The sequence below is a fragment of the Schistocerca gregaria genome, chromosome 2, assembly GCF_023897955.1.
Source record: "Schistocerca gregaria isolate iqSchGreg1 chromosome 2, iqSchGreg1.2, whole genome shotgun sequence".
NCBI classification, from domain to species: domain Eukaryota; kingdom Metazoa; phylum Arthropoda; class Insecta; order Orthoptera; family Acrididae; genus Schistocerca; species Schistocerca gregaria.
Genome location: NC_064921.1, coordinates 684,224,695 through 684,250,758, shown reverse-complemented (window position 1 = coordinate 684,250,758; position 26,064 = coordinate 684,224,695). Strand labels below are relative to the sequence as shown.

General features: G+C 41.0%; 1 protein-coding gene across 3 annotated transcripts in view; it reads left to right on the top strand.

The window, feature by feature from the left end:
* LOC126334758 (POC1 centriolar protein homolog A-like) overlaps positions 1 to 26,064 on the top strand; it is a 124,212-nt gene that overhangs the window by 50,269 nt on the left and 47,879 nt on the right. For all 3 annotated transcript variants that reach the window (XM_049997330.1, XM_049997329.1, XM_049997328.1), the window contains exons 4-5: positions 9,113 to 9,312; positions 13,552 to 13,671. In XM_049997330.1, the coding sequence (XP_049853287.1) occupies positions 9,113 to 9,312; positions 13,552 to 13,671 (320 nt within the window). The remainder of the gene's footprint in view (positions 1 to 9,112; positions 9,313 to 13,551; positions 13,672 to 26,064) is intronic.

Sequence of the window (26,064 nt, the reverse complement as noted above, 5' to 3'; positions counted from 1 at the left end):
TGGGTTATGGGTGCTTTGTATACTCATCTGCACGGCCGACCATCTTACGCCGCATCAACTCCATACAACATCGGGGTTTACGGCTTGCGATCGGAGCGTTTTATACTAGTCCCGTCGAAGCCGGTGAATTGCCACTCACCTACCGGCGCGATATACTGCTTTGTCGTTACGCCTGTCGGCTACTGTCAATGCCCGACCACCCATCGTATCGTTCCTTTTTTGACGATTCTCTTGACCATCAATACGTGTTATATGTCTCTGCCCTGCTACCCCCTGGAATTTGCTTTCGTCGCCTCCTTCAACACGTTGATTTTTCACTCCCTGCAACCTTGTAGAGTGGGCGAGAGCCACACGCCACCTTGGCTCCAGGCTCAGGTTTGCGTTCACCTTGACCTCAGCTCGCTCCCAAATGAGGTTACCCCCGGTTCGGTATACCACTCCCGTTTTGTCGAACTTCGTTCGAAGCTCATTAATGTGACCTTCATTTATACAGATGGCTCCAAGACCAACGACGGGGTCGGGTGTTCTTTTATTGTCGGGGCACAAAGTTTCAAATACCGGCTACATGGCCATTGTTTGGTCTTCACAGCTGAGCTCTTTGCCCTCTACCAGGCTGTTCTTTACATCTGCCGCCACCGACATTCTGCTTATGTCATCTGCTCCGATTCTCTGAGCGCCATCCAGAGCCTCAGTGATCCGTATCCGGTTCACCCTTTTATGCACCGGATCCAACGCTCTCTTCAGCAGCTGGTGGACGACGGGTCTCCAATTAGCTTTATGTGGGTTCCTGGCCATGTCGGTATCGCTGGGAACGAAGCTGCAGATGCCGCGGCCAAGGCTGCGGTCCTCCAGCCTCCAGCCTCGGCCGGCTTCTTGTTGTGTCCCTTCATCAGATTGTAGCACGGTCATTTGTCGGCGCATTTTATCGCTGTGGCATGCCGATTGCTGCACTTACGGACAACAAGCTTCGGGCATTGAAACCTCTTCCCGCAGCTTGGATGTCCTCCTCACGTCCTTCTCGGTGGGAGGAGGTCGTTTTGGCCCGGCTACAAATTGGACACTGCTGGTTCAGCCATCACCATCTGCTGACGGCAGCGCCAGCGCCGTTCTGTCCATGTGGGCAATTGCTGACGGTCCGCCACATTTTAATGTCCTGCTCGGATTTTACTACACTGCGTCTTGATCTTGGCCTGCCATGTACTCTGGATGCCATTTTAGCGGATGACCCAGGAGCTGCTGCTCGCGTTCTTCGTTTTCTCAACTTGACACACCTGTCTAAGGACGTTTGATTATGCTGTAGTTTTTTAATCCTATGCCTGTTAACACGTCTTTTATAGTGTTGTCCCTTTTAGTTTCTGTTTTAACCTTGTGCCTCGCGGTACATTCCTAACTTAGTCAGGGCGCTAATGACCATTGTAGTTATGTGCTTAAAAAAAAGAAACTGGATGCTGCGGTGTCCACTTTGTGTGACGTGTCTTCAGGGGTCCTAAAGATACTAGGTTCGCCACCGGCGCCTTCATCTTGGCTTTCGAGAGAGACACCCTGCCCGAGAAGGTCAAGGTGATGATATATCGATGTGATGTTAAGCCTTACGTCCCTCCTCCCATGCACTGCTTTAAGTGCTGGAGGTTTGGGCATATGTCATAGAGATGTTCACGCCAGCCCTACCTGTCGGGATTGTGGACCTGCCTCCCACCCTAATGTCCCATGTTCGCCGCCCCCTGTTTGTGTCAACTGTGGACAGAAACATTCAGACTGCGCGATTTATCAAAAAGAACGGAAGATTATGGAGTATAAGACTTTGGACAGATCACTTACACAGAGGCTAAACGCAAGTACAACCGACTTCACCCTGTGCGCATATCATCGAGGTTGGGCCCAGATCTAGGGCCAGGGTAGGAACATTGAGGCTCTCTTGACACAGCAGGACGTTCGCCTCCTTAACACTGGTGCTCCCACTTATTTTAGCTTGACTCATGGCACATACTCGGCCATTGACCTCTCTCTTAGTAGCCCAGGTCTTCTTCCATACCTTAGTTGGAGGGTCCACAACGACCTCTGTGGTAGCGACCACTTTTCTATCTTGGTTTCTCTTCTTTAATCCCAACCCCCTGACCAGCTGCCATGATGGTCTCTTCGTGGAGCTGATTGGGCAGCCTACACCTCAGCTACTATGGCCATTGCTCCGCTTCCTGGTGACATTGATTTGGCAGTGGACAAGGTCACTATGGCCATTGTTTCTGCTGCCAAGGCAACTGTCCCCTGCTCTTCAAGTACCCTAAGGTGTAAGTCAGTTCCTTGGTGGACACAGAGATTGCAGAAGCTATACGGGACCACCGGCGAGCCCTTCAACGACACCGGCGTTATCCTTCCCTAGAGAATCTGGTTGTCTTTAAATGGCTGCGGGCCTGGGCTCGCGGTTAATCCGACGGAGCAAACATGCTGGGAACAATATGTTGCCACCATAGGTTCTCGCATCTCCCAATCTCAGGTGTGGCCGCGGGTCCGGTGCATTTTTGGCTTCCGCCCTCATGCGCCTGTCCCTTGCCTTTCTCTTCAGGGTACAATTTGTACTGACCCAATCGCCATCGCCGAACATCTGGCAGAGTACTTCGCTCGTATTTCGGCGACAGCAGACTACAGCACAGAATTCTGCGCCATTAAAGAGTAAGCTGAGCATACGCATTTGTCATTTCGCAAGCACCGTTGGGAACGATACAATGCCCTGTTTAGTGAATGGGAGTTCCAAAGTGCCCTTATAGCTTGCCCCCATACCTCTCCAGGTCCAGACCAAATTCACAACCAGTTTCTTCGCCATCTCTCGGCACACTGTCAGGGTGAATTACTCGCCCTGTTTAATCGCATTTGGATGGAGGGCGTTTTCCCAACTCGTTGGCAGGATAGCGTTACCATCCCGGTGCTGAAACCTGGTGCAGATCCACTGGTGGTTGATAGCTATTGCCCTATCAGCCTTACCAAGATTATGTGCAAACTCCTGGAATGGATGGTGAGTCGGCAGCTCATGTGGATCCTCGAAGCTCGGGGCCTCCTAGCCCAGCAACAGGGGGGCTTCCGTCAGGGCCACTCAGCGATCGACAATTTAGTCTCACTAGAGTCGGCTATTCGTACAGCTTTTACTCAGCGAGAACATCTGGTTGCTGTTTTCTTTCATCTTCGAAAGGCGTACGATACCACCTGGCGCCATCATATCCTTGCTACACTGCACGAGTGGGGCTTACGGGCCCAACTTCCGATTTTTCTACGGAATTTTCTCTCCAATCACTCCTTTCGGGTTAGAGTTGGCACATATTTTAGCTCTGCTCATATTCAGGAGAACGGTGTCCCGCAGGGCTCGGTTCTCAGTGTTCCCCTCTTTTTGGTGGCAATTAATGGTCTTGCGGCTGCGGTGGGCTCATCGGTCTGTTCCTCTCTGTATGCCAATGACTTTTGTCTTTATTACAGTTCCCCAAGCATCAGTGTTGCTGAACAGTGGCTGCAGGGAGCTATCCGTAAGTCACAGTTTTGGGTGTCCAACCATAGTTTTCAGTTCACAGCCTCTGAGACCCGAGTGATGCATTTCTGTTGTCGTCGAACTGTCCACCTCCATCCAGAGCTCTACCTTGCCAATGAACTCCTTCGTGTTGAGGAGGCACATCGCTTCCTTGGCATGCTGTTTGATGCTCAGCTCACTTGGACACCTCATCTTCACGAGCTTAAACAACGGTGCTGGTGGCACCTTGACATCCTTCACTGCCTCAGCCACACTATTTGGAGGGCTGCACGAACAACCCTCCTACAGCTCTATAAGGCCTTAGTCCAGTCCCGTCTCGACTACGGGAGTGTGGTGTATGACTCAGCAGCACCTTCAACGTTGCAGATCCTCGACCCGATTCTCCGTTGTGGCGTCAGACTGACAACAGGTGCCATCCGCACTAGTCCGGTGCCTAGCCTTCTTGTAGAAGCTGGAATCCCTGCCCTACGATTCCACCTACAACACTTGCTCGCGTCATACATCGTCAGCGTCTATGCCTTGCCCAACCACCCAAACCGTAGGCTCCTTTTTCCATCTACTGCACTCCCCTCCCCACGACGGTGGCGTAGGTTGGGTCTCCCGATCGCGGTCCGCATTCGTTCCCTTCTCTCGTCACTAGAGTCCTTTCCCCTTCCGGCCCTCTTCTTCTACCCGTCCTTGGTCCCTCCCTCACTTGCGGCTTTGCTTGTATTTGTCCTGCGACTCAAGTCCTCCGTTCCACCTGCCAGTCTTTGTCAACAATTCCTGGCTCTTCTTGCCTCGTTTCGCGATGTAGATGTAGTCTACACCGATGGTTCTGTGGTCGATGGACACACTGGGTTTGCTTTCATCCACAGCGACTATGTTGAGCAGCATTCCCTGCCTTGTGGGAGCAGTGTTTTCACTGCAGAGCTGGTTGCTCTTTGCAGTGATTCCCTGAGTGGATTGCAAGCACTCAAGCAGTGTTTTTCTCAGGGTCCTTTGATGTGCAGTTTTCAGGATGCTGTTTTTGCTATTGCCGAGTCTGGTCGTTCAGCAGCGTTTGTGTGGACCCCGGGCCACATCGGCATTCCAGGAAACAAACGTGTTGATCGGTTGGCCAAGCAGGCCACCCCTGGAGCTTGGTCTCGTGGAAAGAGACCTATGGTCAGCCCTACATCGCAAGGTCCGCGATGTCTGGAGCTCTGAATGATCTGTCTTGAACACACCAAATAAGCTCCACATGGTCAAGTCGTCCACGGCTGTATGGAACTCATCCTTGAGCGGCACGCGTAGGGACTCAGTTGTTCTCTGCTGTCTCCGAATTGGACATACGCGGTTGACCCACAGCTATCTCCATTATCGTAAAACCCGCCCAAGTGTCACTGTGATGCAGGGCTGACAGTGGTCCATCTTCTGAAGGACTGCCCCCTTTTAGCCCCCTTATGACTTTCCTTTAATTTACCAGCTGCACTTCCTTTCATTCTCGGTGACAATGCCTCTATAGCTGACTCAGTTTTAAGTTTACCCGTGCAGCTGGGTTTTATCACTCGCTCTAGTGTGGGCGCTCTCGCATGATTTCTCAGGCTACACCCACTCCAGTGACTTTTAATTGTGACGTAGATACAAAAATAGTGTCTTCTAGGGTAACAAGACTGATGACCTTGATGTTTAGCCCCCATCAAACCCCAAAACCACCCAACCAAGCCATGATATAATTTTGCTATTTGATAATTTTTTGGAATTTTAAAAATTGTCACTTTCTGAGAAATTTAAATTTTAAAATTTTCAATTTTTTAAAAATTGCAGTGCCTACCTTATGGCATATCATATTAAAGTTCCATTCTACAGTTTTAAAATGAGACCATTCCCAGGTTTATAACAACACTGTTTGCCAGCCTATGAGCATCTAAAGGTGACAATGTATGAATTTTTTTCAAAAAAATTTGATTCTTTAAAAATTAATAACTTTAAAAATAATTGTGCTGTATAACTGAAATTTGGTATTTTTTTCATAAGTCTATGATATATTGTTGCATATCAAAAATCATGAAAATCGGAGACATCAATTCTCAAAATCTCCTGAAATTGTGTTGATCTGACATGGAATGACTCAAAACTTGTATGTTCCGCCTAATTTTGTTGTTAAAAAGATGACATACATTATACTGCAACAACTTTGTGTACTAATAAATTGGATTTTTGTGGGTTGTACTTTTCCAGTCTGCTTAAAGGTAACATAATTGTCCCTCTACATAAAAAAGGAGACATATCCTGTGTTGATAATTACTGTCAAATTTCTCTTGTGCCAATACTTTCAAAAATAGTAGAATAGTGCACGTATTAATAAAAATTTCACCTTTAATGAAACACTGAAAACTGTTGAAAATTTTGTTTCAAAAATATTCAGTGCCTCTGAAAAAAAATTATTTGTTTGATACCCTACTGGTTGACTTGTGCAAAGCATTTGTCTCTTGTAAGTCATTGGATTCTAATAGATAAACTTAGTTGCTACGGTCTTGGAGATTCAGACCTAACTCTTGTATAATTGTTTTCTCAACAGTAGAAAGCAGAAGGTACACTTTAATAATATAAGCTCAAGAGGCATTTCGCAAGGTTTCATGTTGGGACCTTTATAGTTTGCAGTTTATGTTAATGACCTACCTAGTATCATGCTATGTGAATCTGTTTTCTGGGCTGATGATACTACCTACATTGCAACTGAAATGACATGGAGGACCTAAAGGAACAAGGACAGTGAATTAACTATAAATCAGAATAATACTAAAAGTGTAATTTTTAGTTTGTGCAGTACCAACGATGATTTTGTGCCTGTTAAACTTCTGAGTGTACACTTGGATTGCAAATTAAGTTGGAAACTCCACACAGATTTTGTATACACTAAATTATCATGAGTCATATACTTGTTACATAAAATTAGAGCATGTGCGAGTGAAAACATTATGCTTAGATCCTATTATGCATTTTTTAATAGACACTTAATATACTGTATACTGCATTGATGCAGTGGGGCAAAAAGAGGGATTATGTGGCAGAAAAAAGCTGTCAGATGTGTAGCATGTGTTTTCAAAAACAATATATCCTGTAGGAAACTGGGTGCCTTTATTTACACTCAGATGTCCAGTATACACAATAAAACTGCAAATTAAAGCAATCATTTCATTATCACAATGCATGTCAAAAAGAAAAGATTGACCAAGACCAAGCAAGGATCACAATAGCCATATATAGCTTCCAGTTAAGCTGTGTAACGCTATCACCAGAAGCATACCGAGCAAGGTGGCGCAGTGGTTAGCACACTGGACTCGCATTCTGGAGGACGACCGTTCAATCCCACGTCCAGCCATTGTGATTTAGGTTTTCCGTGATTTTCCTAAACTACTTCAGGCAAATGCTGGGATGGTTCCTTTGAAAGGGCTTGGCCGACTTCCTTTTCCATCCTTTCCTAATCCAATAAGATTGATGACCTCGCTGTTTGGTCTCTTCCACCAAATCAACCCAACCCAACCCAGAAGCATGCACTAATTCATTAAAAACTTACATGAATTTTATAGAAAACTTGCTTAATAAGAAAGCTTTGTTTGCCATGGAGGAATACTTCAATTGCGCAAAAGAATGTGAGGTATGCTCATTGTTGTTTGTAAATATATAATATTTAACTGTTGGTAATTTTATTATTATTATTATTATTATTATTATTACTATCATCATCATCCAGCAGGTTTGTTCTCGTGTCTTCGGACCTTTTCCAAGAATATCTTCCTTCCTTCTCTGTGCATACAGTATATTTCTCATTACTAGCTAAAATTTATTGCAGAACTCGAGGGTTTTCCAATGCCTTGTTGCTGGGCATGTGTTCTCGTGATAGCCCACCTTCTATTTCATCCCCCAGTATAACATTCCAAACTGACAACTCGTGTACTTTATTCTTTTACTCCCAAAGTACTCTGATGAAGCAAGTTAGCAAATTGATTTTCCCTTTTTACCTCTTCTCTTATTTAATGGACTAGATATATGTCAGTTTAATTTCTTTTATTACCTTCTGTGTAAACTATGAATTTAACATAAAACAGTTATCTGACCAAATCTCAATAACCTCTAGGATTTGCCTATGTGCTGAAGGAACCCCTCATGCTTTCTACTAATAGATTTTCTAACTTGTCTTTAACCCTTGTCTTCAAGTTTAGACCGTAAGTATATCTTCCAATAGTATCCACTGGAACTGCACCAATACGAAATCTTGCATCCAAAGAAATCCTCTCAGCTTTGTGTTACTTGCTTTACAGCAGGGTTAACACAGGCCTACTCATTGCGCCATAGGACCTCCACAAACACAAACAGTTGCTCATAGTTTGGTTAAGCAACACACGAAGGGTGGTCAGAAACAGTCTGAAAAGCTTGTAAGGGTGTTGCAGGAGAGGCTGTGCTGAGAAACAGTTGTTCAGAAAAACATTTGATATGTTGCATCGCTTGCATTATTTAGCATTGAAGTTAGCCCATCAGGTCATTGCTTGCGCTATTTCAAGCAGCCTGCTAGAGAAATCATTGCCGAATGTGTTCTTCGTTTGGTTTCCTCAGATGAAACAAATGTAGCTTTTGCTCACCTAGCTTAAATTTATCACTTCTGAAAAAGGCAAAATTTAAATTGTAATAAGCATTTCAACAAGTAGTAACTCACAGATCCACAAACATATCTGCAAGTCCCTGAATTTCATGCTCAGTGATCTGATTGGCTAACTTCAGCACTAAATAACTCCAAAATGGTGCAACATATCAGATATTTTTCTTAATAAATATTTCTCAACACAACCTCCCTTGCAACATTCTTACAAGCTTTTTAGACTGTTTTTGGCCACCCTGTGAACTATGTATTACATTTTTACTGTCAGCACTTGATCATCCTCACTAAACTCTTTACACATTTATCTCAAGGCACATCTCCCATGATTGCTACTGAGCAGCAGAACTCTTCTTTTTCTCTCCCATTCTGTTTTGTTCCCAATTTACCTGAAAATCTCCGATCACTGATCTACTGCACTTTTCATTCCACTACATGTGCTGTTTGTTTACTACTTTTTCCCAGCATCCTTTCTCTCTCTCAAAGCCCCCCCCCCCCCCCCCCCACCTCTTCCAATTCTACAATCCTGATGCTATCTAACACCAAACTCCTCTCTTGAGTCTTGCAGGATTCCTTCTCTGCACTTTGGAGTGTGTTGTAACATTGATCCTGCCATCTTTTCAGAATTAAGGCAAATGGTGGGATGGTTCCTTTGAAAGGGTATGACTGATTTGTTTCCTCAATTTTGCATATTCTAATTCTGCTTAACAGACAAATATCCTTTCCTACTGTACAATTTTCTGCTCTTTGTAAGATGATAAAAATTCCATGTAAGAGTTTTATTGAGCATCCCATTCTCTTCAAAGTTTAATAATCTCTGGCAACAATCATAATTCTCACATACGTCAAGTGCCCAGAATAGTGAAAAACTGACAGTACAGATTTTCAATAAGACAACATATTCCCTGCATAATAATAAATTATTTATTTACAGAAATACAACTCATGAAACGCTGTCACAAATTTAATATTACTTTTTACAGATTCGGGATTGAACATTGAATTTCATCCCTCAGGAATGTATTTTGCTGTTGGACTCACAAATAGTGGTGTGAAACTGTATGATATACGAACATACAAGCTTCTACAGAATTATAAATGTCACTCTGGAGCTGTCAACAAACTGGCTTTTCATCCGAATGGGAACTATATTCTTACTGCTTCTGCAGATTCCACGATGATGGCAAGTGAATAACTTTCTAATCATATGCTAGAATTATTAATGTCAAATTTTCAAGATATATTTTCTATCCTTGCTTTTACACTGCACAATTAATATTGTTACCAGTAAACGTCACACTGTTTTCAGTATGGCTGTATCATGAAACTTTCTGGCAGATTAAAACTGTGTGCCGGACCTAAACTTGAACTCGGGACCTTTGCCTTTCGTGGGCAAGTGCTCTACCAACTGAGCTACCCAAGCACAACTCACGACCTGTCCTCAAAGCTGCAGAGTGAAAATCTCATTCTGGAAACATCCCCTAGGCAGTGGCTAAGCCATGCCTCCGCAATATCCTTTCTTCTAAGTGTGCTAGTTCTGCAAGGTTTGCAGAAGAGCTTCTATGAAGTTTGGTTGGTAGGAGACAAGGTACTGGCGGAATTAAAGCTGTGAGAACAGGCTGTGAGTCGTGCTTGGGTAGCTCAGTTGGTAGAGCACTTGCCCTTGAAAGGCAAAGGTCCCAAGTTTGAGTCTCGGTCCGGGTCACAGTTTTAATCTGTCATGGAGTTTCATATCAGTGCACACTCCGCTGCAGAGTGAAAATCTCATTATGGTTGTATCATTTTTGGATCGTAATGAGACTAATTGTAATGGTAAGCTAATCAGTGATTTGTTTGAGGAAGTTTAGCATTATCTGAATTTTATCTAGTGAGTCAACATGGAATTAGGTTTTAAGAAAGTATTAAACTCTGTCAAATAGAGATAGAAATAATTTACTTTTCACTTGGCTGTAGAGTGGCATATACAAATTAAAATAAAAAACTTACAATGTTTTGTGCTTGAGATTTCTTGACAAGGAGAGGAAAATGTGGAAAGCAAGTGGGGTCTTTCAAAGCTTTATATGTGAAAGTACCCAGACTGGACTGTATGTCAGATTAAAACCATACCATGACAGGACCTAAACCTCAACAAGCAAGGTATTGGAAAAAACACCCTAGTCCAACTTAAATTTTCACTGTTAACTGCTTTATTGAACTCTTAAGCTCTCTTTTTAACTACTGATGTGTTAAGTTGTGAGCACTAGATTTTATCACAGTGATAAGTGGTGGTAGTGGTAATAACAATAAAAATGTCCCAAGTGGCAGATGGGGGAGAAGGGAGGCAGCATCCTCACCTGATAGTGATAGATGTATGGTCGAGGGCGGGGGGGGGGGCAGGGGGACGGCATCCTCACCTGATAGTGATAGATGTGAGTGAGGTGAAATAGCTCTCACGGACTCTGGAATTTTAATTCCAGTTTTAAGAATGAATTAAGAAATTCATATCCCCCTTTCGAAGTTCAAGTAAACTTTGAATGTGTGGTGGAAACATCTTAGGAAAGAACTACATCAGGAGGTGTCCTGATAAGGGATCCTGTCACTTTAGGCAACACAGTTAGTCTTGTGGATTATGGATATGCCAATCCAGCATTCAAGAATGAGTCTGAGCATTCTGAAAACCCCTTGCTAGAATTCAGATGCAAAACAAAATACTTCCTTGTATTTTGGCATTGCAGGAAACATTGTTAATGGATGACAATACTGTGTAATATGAGAACTATTGCAGATTAAAAGGAGAAGATGTTTAACATAAGGGTATGGCATTTGCCATATGTTGTAAAGTGGTGAAGTCCTTCATAAATTTTTATTCCCCTTCAGAAGACAGTCTCTTGTAACATTATGGTGTGGAAACAAAGTTACAAGCTGATTGCCTGCCATGCTCCTGTAAATTAAGACAATAGGAAGAACCCAAATATGGTGAATAATTTTGGGAACCCTTAGGAAATTAAGTACCCAATGTATCAAATCAAAGTGTCAGAATATTGCTAAGATATTTTAAACCTCAAATTAGAAAGAGAAAATCTTTTGCAAAATCATCTGAGACTACCCAGAACATAAAAGAACCAATAGAAAATGCGAGAGACTGATCAGCCTGTGCAAAACTTTCAACTTAAAAATGATGTTCACTTATATCAGAAAGCTCCTCAGGAAACAAGAAGCTTGGAAATCACCAAATCCAAATTTTGGAGACTTCCAAATTGATCATGTTGCAATTTCAAGTAGAAATATTAAAGAAATGAAACGATGAATGTAAAGGCAAAGAAAGGAGTAAATATTGAAAAAGACTATTACTTCATGACAGTTAAGGTAAAATTTTAATCCCCAGTGCAAGACTAGGTGGTAGAGGAACAAAATATTTGAGACTGACTGATAGAAATTACAAAACAATGAAGAAGTCTTCCAGAAAAAATTTAACAATTTAGATACTAGTGATCGGAAAAGCATCAGTACCAAAACAGTATATGCTGCCAAGGGAACATCTCCATTGGAAAAAGAAAAAAGAAAAACCATGGAAGGTGGAATCAAGACTGTGATGGTAGTTTAGAAGGAAAGATTGAGAGCATGGCAAAGATGGTATTCTGCAAAGAAGTTGATTACTTGCAATTCATAAACCTAAGAAAGCAAAGGGCAAAAATTTTGAGATCCGCACACCCGCCAATTTTTTTCCCTTTCTGTACTCCTCTCATTTCTGCTTCCTATTTTCCACTTCTCCCTTTCCACATAGCCTCCTGATGCAGCGCCTGACAACCCAGTCACACAACATCGAGACCCTAAATGTTCCGCCGGGTAGCACTGATTCCTCTTTCCTCACCCATATCCTGCTATCCCTCTCCCTCCCACTTACCCATCCCACTCCAGATTTTTGCTCTCATTCAGTGCTTTTTAAATGCAATCTGGCCAGACTGGCCGAAGATAGTGGTCACGTGTGTGTGTGTGTGTGTGTGTGTGTGTGTGTGTGTGTGTGAGAGAGAGAGAGAGAGAGAGAGAGATGTGCTTGTTCTTCTTTTCTGAAGAAGGTTGTGTCCAAAAGCTTATATGTAACCACCTTTTTGTTATACTTGTCGCTGTCTCAACAACTCATCTTTACAGTGAGTAGCAATTTATCCTTCTCATAATATTGAACAACTATGTGCATTAATTGTAAGCTCAAATTAAAATGATTCCTACTGTAAGAATATGTAAACGTAGAAGCAGAGAAGGCCCCTTGGGTCAAAACTTAAATGTAGCAACATTTTCATTGTGCCTATCTGCAACTCTTCTCTACATGCTTAATAGCAATCTATCCTTTTTGTAATACGTATGTAAAATACACAGCATTCAAACTTTATCTGTTTTTGTATGCTATAGACGTTACACCATTGTAGATTCAGTGAATAAATCAAGGTAGTCTTAGTCCTAAAATGGTGGAACTACTTCTACACGAACTTACTTAAAAAACTAGATCATCAGTCACAGTAGTGTTTCTATGGATGTAAAGTATAAGAATCAGCTAATGTGTCCAGAAATGCCTGATGTGCCAATACTTTTTGGATGAATATTACAAGTTGTCCTAACCTAAATTATTGATACAGGTGGTAAATTCATAATGTTTGAAAGCACACTACTTTGGAAATAGAGGGAACAGCAGTGTGTTCTGGGGGGGGGGGATCACTGTCTCTCTGAAATATTCATCCCTTGGGAAGAATTTTGTTTTACTGTGACTGTAAATCTGCACAGTGGCGGTGTGTGTGTGTGTGTGTGTGTGTGTGTGTGTGTGTGTGTGTGTGTGGAGGGGGGGGGGGGGCGGCAGCGCGCGCACATTTTTATTTTCTGAAGGATGCTTTGGCCGGAATATTTTCGTCATGCCTGTCCACAAATCAACATTTCATCTTCATGGTGCTTTTTGCGGCTTTTCGTAATGGTGTTGATATTCCAAGTAGGACTTCTCATTGTTCCTTTAGTAGTCGTATTTATTGAACCACTTAGAGTAAATTTTGTGTGCATCTATAATTTATTACAATCAGACATTTTTTCATTAAATTTTGTAAACAAGTATTCTGTCTCGGAGGTTGGTAAATGCTCAGCTTTAAATTAAGAGACAGAGTTGTTGGCTATTACTTACCTTCTGTTGGCAAAATATTTCATACAAGTGTTAGATGCATTTCTTTTTTTTAATGTTCTCCTTTCTCTTGTCACCAAGGAAGGCAATAATAGGTCCAAAAGCTAAGATATTGTTGTGTTCTTTTATATTTATCTATTGGCAGTGCCAAATATTTGCCTCTTGAATGTAATTACTTGCCAACAATTCTTTCTAATAATTTTATTTTATTTTATTTTATTTATTTTTTCAAATGAGTTATCCTATTAATAGAAGCACTTGGCTTAATCATGTTTAACTTTGTAGGTGCTTGACTTATTAGAAGGTCGGCCAGCATACACACTTCAGGGCCATGAAGGAGCTGTGACAGCTGTCACATTTTCTGCGACTGGAGAATATTTTGCATCTGGTGGACAAGACTGCCAAGTAAGTGTATCTCATTAGGGCAGCTGTAGAAATACTGTATTTGACAGCAAATATGTAGAAGTAAATACACTAGTAAATGTTTCCTTTTTCTGTGTTCTCTTATTATTGTTATAGTTTAGAAACTTTAATTAGTTGGTTTCATTGGGATATACTCTGTATAGTGCATAGCAGAAAAAATTACACTTAATTTTTATATTTATTACATCCTGTGATCTGAATTGGCCACTTGGACATAAGTTGCAAAATGTTTTTATACCTCAAAATAATTATATAGTCAGTTCCAGGAAGACTTCAATATCCATCATATGTTAATGCTTATTATGCAGTAATCAAGGCGTTGGGCTATTCTATGTAATGCGTGGGTATGGTAATTCTTCGAAGTTATTCCTTTTTTCTAGTGTAAAATGGCATTTCTTTTCTAAATGAGGTACCCTTCTTATGTCATTCCATGTGGTTTGTTATCAAATTCTTATACCAGTAATGTCTGCAACTCATGGTCTGGTGATTTGTACAGCTACCTGTAGATCGCGGGGTCTTGGATTTGATTCCTGGCCAATTCAGAGATTTTCTTCACTCAGGGACTGGATGTTTGTGCTGCCATAATCATTTCATCTCAACTTCATCACAAAGATGCACCAGTTGCCAGGTGCTCTCAGATAGAAAGACTTGCACCTTGTGGCTATCCAACCCTGCTGTGGGGTTCTACCAGTTATTTTTATTTATTTATTTATTTATTTATTTCATTTCTTAAATACTCCCCTTCCTCATTCTACCGAATGTGTCAAAACATAATTCACTTTTTGTTTTCATTTGTAAATTGTTAGTGCAAGTAATTTTCAGTAAAGTTTTTGTTTTTTGCAATGTTCTCATTTTCTGTCTTCCTTTTCTTTCTTTATTAAGGCATAACTCATTACAGTGATGTTATCCTATTGGCAGACAGACTGCATCTTTTGGAAACTTCAGTCCATATTGAAGCAATTGCCAAACAATAAGTGTGTCTCTAGTGAGGTGACTTGAGTATATAGTGATGTAAATTAAAAGGAGATGGACAGGAAATTAAATTAAGGTGAAGAAATGACAACTTCTTGAAATGTGTATGATACTCCATAGCAGTCAAATGTGACTTAGTTACATCACTCTAATGAAATTGCTGTACTTCCTTCTGTGGTGTCACTGGTGTCCACTCCAGTGCCTCGACACAACAGCTGCAAAGCCTAGTTGCTTTTGTTGTTATGTCGACAATATGTTCATTTTCTGGTCCCACGGGTGTGAAAAGCTGGGAGAATTCTTGAACCACATCAACAATATCCATAACATCATGTTCACAATGGAGGTAGAGACTGATGGTGCCATTCCTTTCTTTGATGTCCTCGTCTGCCATAAAGCAGATGTATGTGTCAGCTACAATGTTACCGGAAACCCATGCACACAGGCTGATATCTGTGCGCTAACATCTGTCACTAAAACATTCTATTCTGAGGATGTTGGTCCATTGAGCAAAGCCCATCTCAGATGTTGAAAACCTCCGGAAGGAACTGAGACACTTACAAAAAGTATTCAATTAAAACGGCTACAACTGCCAGCTTTCACAAGCCATATTTCTGAAAACATGGAAGCCGAAGGACCCCAAGGAGGACTCAAAGAAGCTTACATTTTTGACAGTCTGTTGCTTAGTAACAGGAAACATTAGCCAGCTCACAAAGAGGCATAAAATTGTTTTTGTCTTCAGGGGTCATGAGGCCAGAGAAAGACGATGTAAGCCTCAGAACACCAGGAGAATGTAAAGTAGCATACGAGTGGTGACAGTTTTATGTTGGACAGACTGTGCATTCTATTGAACAGCTCTATGTAGAACATGAGAGTTGCTTTCATTTTTGGTACCCTGAGAAACCAGTAGTAATAGTAGAGCATGCTCTAGAAAACGGACATAGTATTGCATTCAAAAAGACTTCAGTTATTAGACGGACTGGTAGTTTCTGGACTGGCGTAGTTAAAAAAGCAATAGAGGTAAAAATTGGTGCATCACCCTCAATAAAGATGGCAGCCTATAGCTAAGCACAGCTTAGTTGTTGAAGTGTGCACATAATGAAAACATTGCCTGTTGTGGTGCTGGAGTCGGCGTTGTTGTTGTTGTTGTTGTTGTTGTTGTTGGGGTCTTCAGTCCTGAGACTGGTTTGATGCAGCTCTCCATGCTACCCTATCCTGTGCAAGATTCTTCATCTCCCAGTACCTACTGCAACCTACATCCTTCTGAATCTGTGTAGTGTATTCATCTCTTGGTCTCCCTCTACGATTTTTACCCTCCAAGCTGCCCTCCAATGCTAAGTTTGTGATCCCTTGATGCCTCAGAACATGTCCTAGCAACCGGTCCCTTCTTCTAGTCATGTTGTGCCACAAACTCCTCTTCTCCCCAATTCTATTCAATACCTCCTCATTAGTTATGTGATCTACCCATCTAATCTTCAGCATTCTTCTGTAGCACCACATTCCGAAAGCTTCTATTCTCTTCTTGTCCAAACTATTTATCGTCCATGTTTCATTTCCATACATGGCTACACTCTATACAAATACTTTTAGAAAAGACTTCCTGATACATAAATCTATATTCGATGTTAACAAATTTCTCTTCTTCAGGAACACTTTCCTTGCCATTGCCAGTCTACATTTTATATCCTCTCTACTTCGACCATCAGTTATTTAGCTCCCCAAATAGCAAAACTCCTTTACTTCTTTAAGTGTCCCATTTCCTAATCTAATTCCCTCAGCATCACCCGAATTAAATTGACTTCATTCCATTATCCTCGTTTTGCTTTTGTTGCTGTTCATCTTATATCCTCCTTTCAAGACACTGTCCATTCCGTTCAGCTGCTCTTCCAAGTCCTTTGCTGTGTCTGATAGAATTACGATGTTATCGGCGAACCTCAAAGTTTGTATTTCTTCTCCATGGATTTTAATACCTACTCCTAATTTTTCTATTGTTTCCTTCACTGCTTGCTCAATATACAGATTGAATAACATCGAGGATAGGCTACAACCCTGTCTCACTCCCTTCCCAACCACTGCTTCCCTTTCATGTCCCTCGACTCTCGTAACTGCCATCTGGTTTCTGTACAAATTGTAAATAGCCTTTCGCTCCCTGTATTTTACCCCTGCCACCTTTAGAATCTGAAAGAGAGTATTCCAGTCAACATTGTCAAAAGCTTTCTCTAAGTCTACAAATGCTAGAAACGCAGGTTTTCCTTTCCTTAATCTTTCTTCTAAGATAAGTCGTAAGGTCAGTATTGCCTCACGTGTTCCAATATTTCTATGGAATCCAAAGTGATCTTCCCCGAGGTCAGCTTCTACCAGTTTTTTCCAGTCGTCTGTAAAGAATTCACGGTAGTATTTTGCAGCTGTGACTTATTAAACTGATAGTTTGGTAATTTTCACATCTGTCAACACCTGCTTTCTTTGGGATTGGAATTATTATATTCTTCCTGAAGTCTGAGGGTATTTCACCTGTCTCGTACATCTCGCTCACCAGATGGTAGAGTTTTGTCAGGACTGGCTCTCCCAAAGCCATCAGTAGTTCTAATGGAATGTTGTCTACTCCCGGGGCCTTGTTTCGACTCAGGTCTTTCAGTGCTCTGTCAAACTCTTCACGCAGTATCGTATCTCCTATTTCATCTTCATCTACATCCTCTTCCATTTCCATAATATTGTCCTCAAGTACATCACCCTTGTATAGACGCTCTATATATTCCTTCCACCTTTCTGCTTTCCCTTCTTTGCTTAGAACTGGGTTTCCATCTGAGCTCTTGATGTTCATACAAGTGGTTCTCTTATCTCCAAAGGTCTCTCTAATTTTCCCGTAGGCAGTATCTATCTTACCCCTAGTGAGATAAGCCTCTACATCCTTACATTTGTCCTCTAGCCATCCCTGCCTAGCCATTTTGCATTTCTTGTCGATCTCATTTTTGAGACGTCTGTATTCCTTTTTGCCTGCTTCATTTACTGCATTTTTGTATTTTCTCCTCTCGTCAATTAAGTTCAATATTTCTTCTGTTACCCAAGGATTTCTACCAGCTCTTGTCTTTTTACCTACTTGATCCTCTGCTGCCTTCACTACTTCATCCCTCCGAGCTACCAAATCTTCTTCTACTGTACTTCTTTCCACCATTCCTGTCAATTGTTCCCTTATGCTCTCCCTGAAACTCTGTACAACCTCTGGTTCTTTCAGTTTATCAAGGTTCCATCTCCTTAAATTTCCACCTTTTTGCAGTTTCTTCAGTTTTAATATACAGTTCATAACCAACAGATTGTGGTCAGAGTCCACATCTGCCTCTGGAAATGTCTTACAATTTAAAGCCTGGTTCCTAAATCTCTGTCTTACCATTATATAATCTATCTGATACCTTCTAGTATCTCCAGGATTCTTCCATGTAAACAACCTTCTTTCATGATTCTTGAACCAAGTGTTAGCTATGATTAAGTTATGCTCTGTGCAAAATTCTACCAGATGGCTTCCTCTTCATTTCTTAGCCCCAATCCATACTCACCTACTATGTTTCCTTCTCTCCCTTTTCCTACTCTCAAATTCCAGTCACCCATGACTATTAATTTTCGTCTCTCTTCACTACCTGAATAATTTCTTTTATCTCATCATACATTTCTTCAGTTTCTTCACTATCTGCAGAGCTAGTTGGCATATAAACTTGCACTACTGTAGTAGGTGTGGGTTTCGTGTATATCTTGGCCACAATAATACGTTCACTATGCTGTTTGTAGTAGCTTACCCGCACTCCTATTTTTTTTATTCATTATTAAACCTACTCCCGCATTACCCCTATTTGATTTTGTGTTTATAACCCTGTAGTCACCTGACCAGAAGTCTTGTTCCTCCTGCCACCGAACTTCACTAATTCCCACTATATCTAACTTTAACCTATCCATTTCCCTTTTTAAATTTTCTAATCCACCTGCCCGGTTAAGGGATCTGACATTCCACACTCCGATCTGTAGAGTGCCAGTTTTCTTTTTCCTGATAACAATGTCCTCCTGAGTAGTCCCTGCCTGGAGATCCGAATGGGGGACTATTTTACCTCCGGAATATTTTACCCAAGAGGACGCCATCATCATTTATCCATACGGTAAAGCTGCATGCACTTGGGAAAAATTACGGCTGTAGTTTCCCCGTGCTTTGAGCCGTTCGCAGTACCAGCACAGCAAGGCCGTTTTGGATAATGTTGCAAGGCCAGGTCAGTCAATCATCCAGACTGTTGCCCCTGCAGCTACTGAAAAGGCTGCTGCCCCTCTTCAGGAAACACACGTTTGTCTGGCCTCTCAACAGATACCCCTCCGTTGTGGTTGCACCTACGGTATGGCCACCTGTATCGCTGAGGCACACAAGCCTCCCCACCAACGGCAAGGTCCATGGTTCAGGGGGAAGGGAGCGTGCATTAGAGACTTAAAAAAAGGCAGTTGGATTATATAAGGATGGCAGCAACAACCAAAGCTCGGCCAGAAGCTCATGGATTTTAAACAACTTGATTCGGTTGGAAGCTCAAAGGAATTTAATCAGTACATATCGCTGTGAAACTATGCATTCGTATAACTCGGTTACCTATTGCCAAACAACAGGCTTACCCTCTTTGCTTTTTCTTCAAAATTCTGAAATCTCATTACTAATCAAGAGTGTACTCTAAGATATATGTATGCCCCAACAGTATTGTCAGGTTGAGCTTTCTTTTCTTGTGGATGGGATGGTCTGAGGATGAGTTTGTGGGAGCAGTTACACATGCTCACAAGATAATTTACATAAATGTGACTTAAATAAAGCAATTTTTTGTTGTAGATGTTCACATTGTAATTGCCCTTAGATGTCCATGTTAAAAGTATTCTTAATTAGCCCACATGAAGTGCTATTTAGTAAATGGAAATTTAGTGAATACATATACATAAATCTTGAGAAGGGAGATTTAACAACTAGATGTGGGTCAGGCTAATGGAGAAGTGATCCAGCCTCAGGTACTCCATGATGACACACATTGACATCCATATCTAAATGTCATGCCGATGTCTTTGCTACATGGAGCATAGTATAAATCCTTATGTCACATTAAGTCCCTCAAGTTTGCCATACCTCATCTACTCAACAAAGAAATTAATATTCTTGGCAAATGAATTAATTGAGAATGTTAATTATACCAGAGGTAATTGTCAGGCATTGCAATTGCCATTCCTTCTATTATTCCATGTAATTGGAATGGGCTGATATCAGTAGAAATAGTGTATGATTTTGTAGATGACAAATTATGCATTATAACTCAGTACACGTAATGAAACTAGCTGCTGAATGCTTTGCAGTTACATTGATCAGTTAGTGAATATGTGCAACGCTACTGTTGTGTCATGAGGAGCTTGAGGCCATTGAAATGCAAAACTGACACGACAGACATTAGCAAATTGCTAGTCTAAGTGATAAACAGATTTTTAATGGTTTCTTGTTGCCTTCAGCTGCCACTCTCTTTTATTTCATGTGTGATTGTCAATTTTTATTTTATACGCGATGCTTTGGTGTTATATTGCGCCATGTATGCCTTTCGAAAGTAACATACTTCTAAAATAGTGAGTATGAGAGAAGGATTATCGAAGTTGAGGGTCACAAGGCAACGGTGGAGGTGGCATCCAACTGGGGCTAGGGGAGATGGCCAGAAGAGGTATGGGATCAAAAGATGTGCTGAAAGAACAATTCCCATTCACATAATTCAGAGGAGCTGGTGTTGAGTTGGGGGATCAATATGGCATGTTCATGATGCAGCCAATGAAATGTAGCATGTTTCGGTAAGTAGTGTGCTCCAACACTGGGTAGTCAGCTCTGCTCTTGGGTAGAGGTTGACAGTGACTATTCATTCAGGTGATTGTCCATATAAAATGTTGTGCAGAAATGGCAGCAGAGCTGGTATATGACCTCTAATAGGAAGGGATATTCCTGTGATAGGATTGAAGTAGAAAGTGCTGGGTGGGTGCATTGGGCAGGTTTTGTACCAGAGTTTCCTACAGAGGTCTGACAAACATGAGACAAGTGGTTCTGGCAGTTTGTGGTGATTAAGGGTGGCAGTGTGGTACTGGTGTGCAAGACTCTCACTCCCCCTTGGCTATCAAACTTTCTGGGAGTTGCTTCACCCATCTTCTTTTCAGGATAGCCGGCTGCGATGTCCTGCACAGCTTCTTTTCCAAAGATAAAATGCTACTTTGGAGGAATTTTTTATACTTTTAAAATAACTCCATGCGCTTGAGAATACTTTGAATTCAGTCTCACTGTATTTTCATCACACACAACAGTTTTCGTACAACTAAAATATTTTTCGTGAGCTCGACGCCTTCCGGTCCATCAGAACTATCACATTGATTTTTCCATAAATACTGTCCACAGATCTCTCCAACTTTAATAAGACAACTGTCCGGAACTTACAAAAGTAAGAGAATGAATGAATAAGTAATTGTCTCTTCTCTTATTTGAACAACATTCAAATGTTCACACAACAATGTTTGATGTCGTACGGAGTATGGTGCGTTTATTCCTTGAACTGGACACGTAACTTCTTACGCGGGCTCGGCAACTACCTGCCCGCACCGATCATCCGTCCAATACACATAATTGTGGCTCAGTAGACACAGTTCTACTTTACCCAACTCGTCTCTAAAATAATGCGTGTTCGAGACAGTGGAAATATAAGGGTCTCTAGAATTTACCCCAAAATTCTCGAGGCACTACATATCCCTTTCCTTAGCTCAAACACACGATATTTTACACATGTTCATTATGTACATCAGTATTGTATTCATATAATATTACTTTATGTTTCCATCAATTTGTATAACATTTTTCTAGCCATTGGGTACTTCATATATATAGCTCTTTCCTTTTCCATGTTAGTACCATTATAATCATGGACCTTTTGATCATTGTAAACTTTGTAAGAACAAGAACCTTTCTATTCCCTTTCCAGTTGTAAATTCCAAGTGTGCATTACCCAAGTGTATGCGGTTGTTTGCTCTTACTTCGTGCACTACTTTTTTTAAGTATGGATTTATTCAGTACCTTTTACAATCTGGAGGAACTCTGGGTAAATAAAGGTGTTCTTTCCAACACATGTAACTTCACACAAACATAACAATACGAGTGGAAACTAGAATTCAAACTTGCCCGAATAATCTTTACAAACTGTGAGGCTTTGTCATGATACTGCCCTTTTCCTGTAGGCACAGTACCTATACCTTACATACAGGTTGATACTATGAAAGCACTTTCTCCTTCCATTTTGGTGAGTTTGCCCCTTTAACCTTCCGTAAGGCGCGGCTGTTCAAATTGATACGCCTCGAAGTTTACTGCAAATTATTTGTCAACGAGTGGCAGCACTGACGCCTACTCGCTCGTAGCTTGCCTTTTCCGAACGCTTGTTATTGTTATGTGCTTCAGTGTCGATAAGACTGCTCTGCTGTTGATATATGTGCTGATTGATCAGTTTGGTACACTGCGCCCATTCGTGCTGCAGTTGAACAATTCATTTCTTTGGTTATCAACATAACTTAGTAAGTACTACAATGTCAATATACAATGTGTAATGCAATTATTTTCTTTTTGGATCGTTTAATCGTCAGTTAAGAATGTTTGAGTATCAGGTATCAAATTGATACACTGTGCCTGACTGCGTTATTTTATAGGAATTTTATCATTTTAGGTGTGAGACACTTGATCATGGCAGGCTATAGTAAGACGTACAACCTCCTTGACCCAAATCATGTTGCAGCAATACAAAAAATGTTGTTCGAAGAGGATAATGATGAAGTTCAAGAGGATTTTGAAGATGAAGTAGACACAGATTGTGATGACGCATTTGAAGTTCGGCAGGAAGATTCAGAAACAGAGGAAAACGACAGTGAAAAGGACGATGGAGTACTTGAAGGAAGCCAGCATTATTATACTGGAAGGGACAAAGAGACAAAATGGTATAAAGTTCCACCATTGCAGAGAGTACGTTTCAGGGCCCACAATATTATTCGAAAGTTACCTGGTCCTATAGGTGCGCCAAAAGCATTGAGAACGCCTTTGGAATGTTGGAATTGCCTCATAGATGACGAATTTTGTCGATTATAGTTCTGTATACCAATCAGTATATTGAGAGCATCAAAGCTTCTTTTCAGTGAGAGAGAGAGAGAGAGAGAGAGAGAGAGAGAGAGAGAGAGATGTAAAACCTATAGACATTATTGAATTAAAACCTTTCATTGGTCTTCTGTTTTTGGCTGGTGTTAATGAAAGTAACAGACAAAGCTTAGAAGATCTGTGAGGAAGTGATGGGGATGGAATTGAAAAATTTCGTCTCGTTATAAACATAAAACGTTTCAAATTCATCATGCGGTGCCTTAGATTTGACAATCGTGTGACTCGCGATGAAAGGAAAAAATTAGACAAGATTACAGCGATTCGGGAAATAGTTTCTCTGTTTGTACAGAATTGCCAGAAATCCTACACCCTCAGAGAACACGTTACAATAGATGAGAAACTTGAAAGATTCTGTAGAAGGTGCAGTTTTCGCCAATACATACCTAGCAAACCAAACAAATATGGAATTAAGATATATGCTATTGTGGATTCCCAAGTATTTTATCTCTATAATCTGGAAATATACGCTGGGCTGCATTCAGAAGGATTGTACTACGTTAGAGATAAACCTTCAGATGTTGTTCTGCGATGTGAACCAATTTATCAGTCAGGTTGTAATGTGACAGCAGACAATTGGTTTACTAGTATTGGTTTTATAGAAGAGCTAAGAAGAAAAAATCTTTCTTTTGATGGGACGATGAAGGAAAAAAAAGTGTGAGACTCCTCTGGAGATTGCTACCAGTAAAGGCAGGGCTGTCCATAGTTCACTTTTTGGCCTCAAGAAAAGCTGTACTCTAGTTTCCTACGTTCCTAAAAAGGGGAGGTGTGTTATCTTTGCATTAAGTTTGCATGAAGATAATTCAGTAGATGCTGACACTGGAGATAAACAGAAGCCATCCATTGTAACATTTTACAATAGCACCAAAGGTGTAGTCGACACTACAGATAAGTTGACCGCTTCATACAATGTAGCAAGAAATGTGTGCCGTTGGCCCATGGTCATATTTTTTGCAATGATCAATATGAGTCGAATAAATTCACAAGTAATTTACTATGGCAACAACGAGAATTTTATCTGAAGAATAGGATTCCTGAAGCAATTCTCACATGCGTTAGTTCTACCTTACTTGGTTCATAGATGCTTTGACACCTCAGGAATTCAGAGATCTTCAACTGTGGCTACAACAATATAGGCCAATGTGTGAAAAAGAAGCAGAAGCACAACCAGAAACGAATACAAGGGACTGGGATCAAGAGGAAAGAGTGTAATACCTGCACAGTAAAAAAGACTGACAAAATATTGTTGCAAAATGCGTCAGAAGCCTATCTGTTTGATACACATTGAACCTTTTTGCTCTGAATGTGAAAAAATTCCGCATTTGTTACCACAGTCAAAAAGTGACGAAACAAATGAATGAGTTCTAATATCATTGTTGTTCTGCTCCAGTGTCTTAATAGCCTTTCTGTAAAGATAATTGTCATTTGTAATGTGTTTTATTAGTGAAATATAATAAAGAAGAAAATGAAAAAGCGGCGTGTTTATCATTTGTTACTAAAGCCCAACATTGACGATAAGAAATCTGAATGATGAATATTTCTACTGCAGTTGTGCTCATATGTCATCTTAGTCTTTCTTTAAATATATTTGGTATTTATAATATGTTTTGTGAACAGAATTTAATAAATGATCACGTGAAAATAATGTTGTGATCAATTTGATACTCCGCGCCCGATCTCGCTGCGACAAACACCACGCCCGACAGAAGGTTAAATAAATTCCTAATATATGATGGTACAGGTCTCTTCTTGGTGCTCCTGCCTGCACAGTATAGGTCAGCCTTTCTTGGGTCTGCCTACCTGACCTTTTCCATCCAATCAATGCTGGGTGCGCCCTCCTCCTCCTTCCTGAGTAGGCTTCATAGTCCATTGACCTAGCATACCATATTTACATGTATCTAAACCACACTTTTTTCTGGTTTTTGTAATCCAAAAAACCGCCTGCGGCTTAGAATCGAGTACAAAGTAAGCGAAAATTTTGAAAAATGTTGGTAGGTGTCACCACAAGTAACTTCTGTTGTCGAATATATGTAGCACTACGCAGGCATGCTTTGCAGGCACAAAGATAAATACTGGCACAAAAAGCTCTGTATTAGTAAATTTATTTAAAAAAAAAAAAAGTTGAAGACAAGCTTTTTTCTCTGCCCCGAGTTTTGACCACTGCATTTTCATACATCATCCAACAAAGTAAATAGAAATTCCATATTGTTCATCTTCGAATATAGCAGCCTTTCAAATATTCTTAGCAACAAAAATAAATTTCTATACACAAAAATACCAACAATGCACAAGGCTTTAGGATTGTTGCTCCTTGATATGCTGGGGCTCATTAAGATTTCACGTAGCGGCACCTATTGCTTCGTGGAATTTTGTGAAGTGCTTGTTGATATTAGTGAACTATACTGAATTGCTTTCATTATAGTGCCAAATTCAAGAGAGGAATTATTTCTTTTGCAGAACAAAGTTCTAATCGTGCTGCAGGTCTGCGATACGGGATTGGTGAGAGCAATGTCAGGCAATGGCGACTGGAGAGAGACAAATTATTTGATTGTTCAAGTAGCAGGAAAGCATTTAGTGGGCCAAAGTGTGGCCGATATCGTGCACTAGAAGTGATTTTAAATGAATTTGTTGAGGAACAGTGTCAGAAATTTCTGCCTGTGAATGCCGAAATTTTAAAAATTAAGGCGCATGAAATTGCTAGAGAGGAAAAAATTGAAAATTTTAAGGGTAGTTGCAGCTGGATTGATCTGTTTATGAAGCGCTGGGGTTTTTCACTTTGGAGGCGAACTTCATTTGCATACAAGCTGCCGATAAATTATGAACAACAACTTGTGGAATTTCAGCGCTTCATAATTAGGCGGCACACAGAAAAGCAATACTTTCTTAGTCAGATAGGAAATGCTGGCCAGAATCCGCAGTATATTTTGACATACCATCAAATTATACAGTTGACGCCAAAGGAAAGAAAGGCATAAGTGTTCTTATATCAGGGGGTGAAAACAGCCAATGTCCGTCATGCTTGCTTGCACAGCAGATGGTATGTCCATTACCCCCATTCATAGTTTTCAAGCGAACGGCTTTACCGAAATTGGAAGTGTTTTCAAAAACTGTAATTGTATGAGCAAATGAAACATGGTGCTGGAATGGATTAGGCGTGTGTGGAATCGTCGTCCTGGCGCAATGCTTGGTTT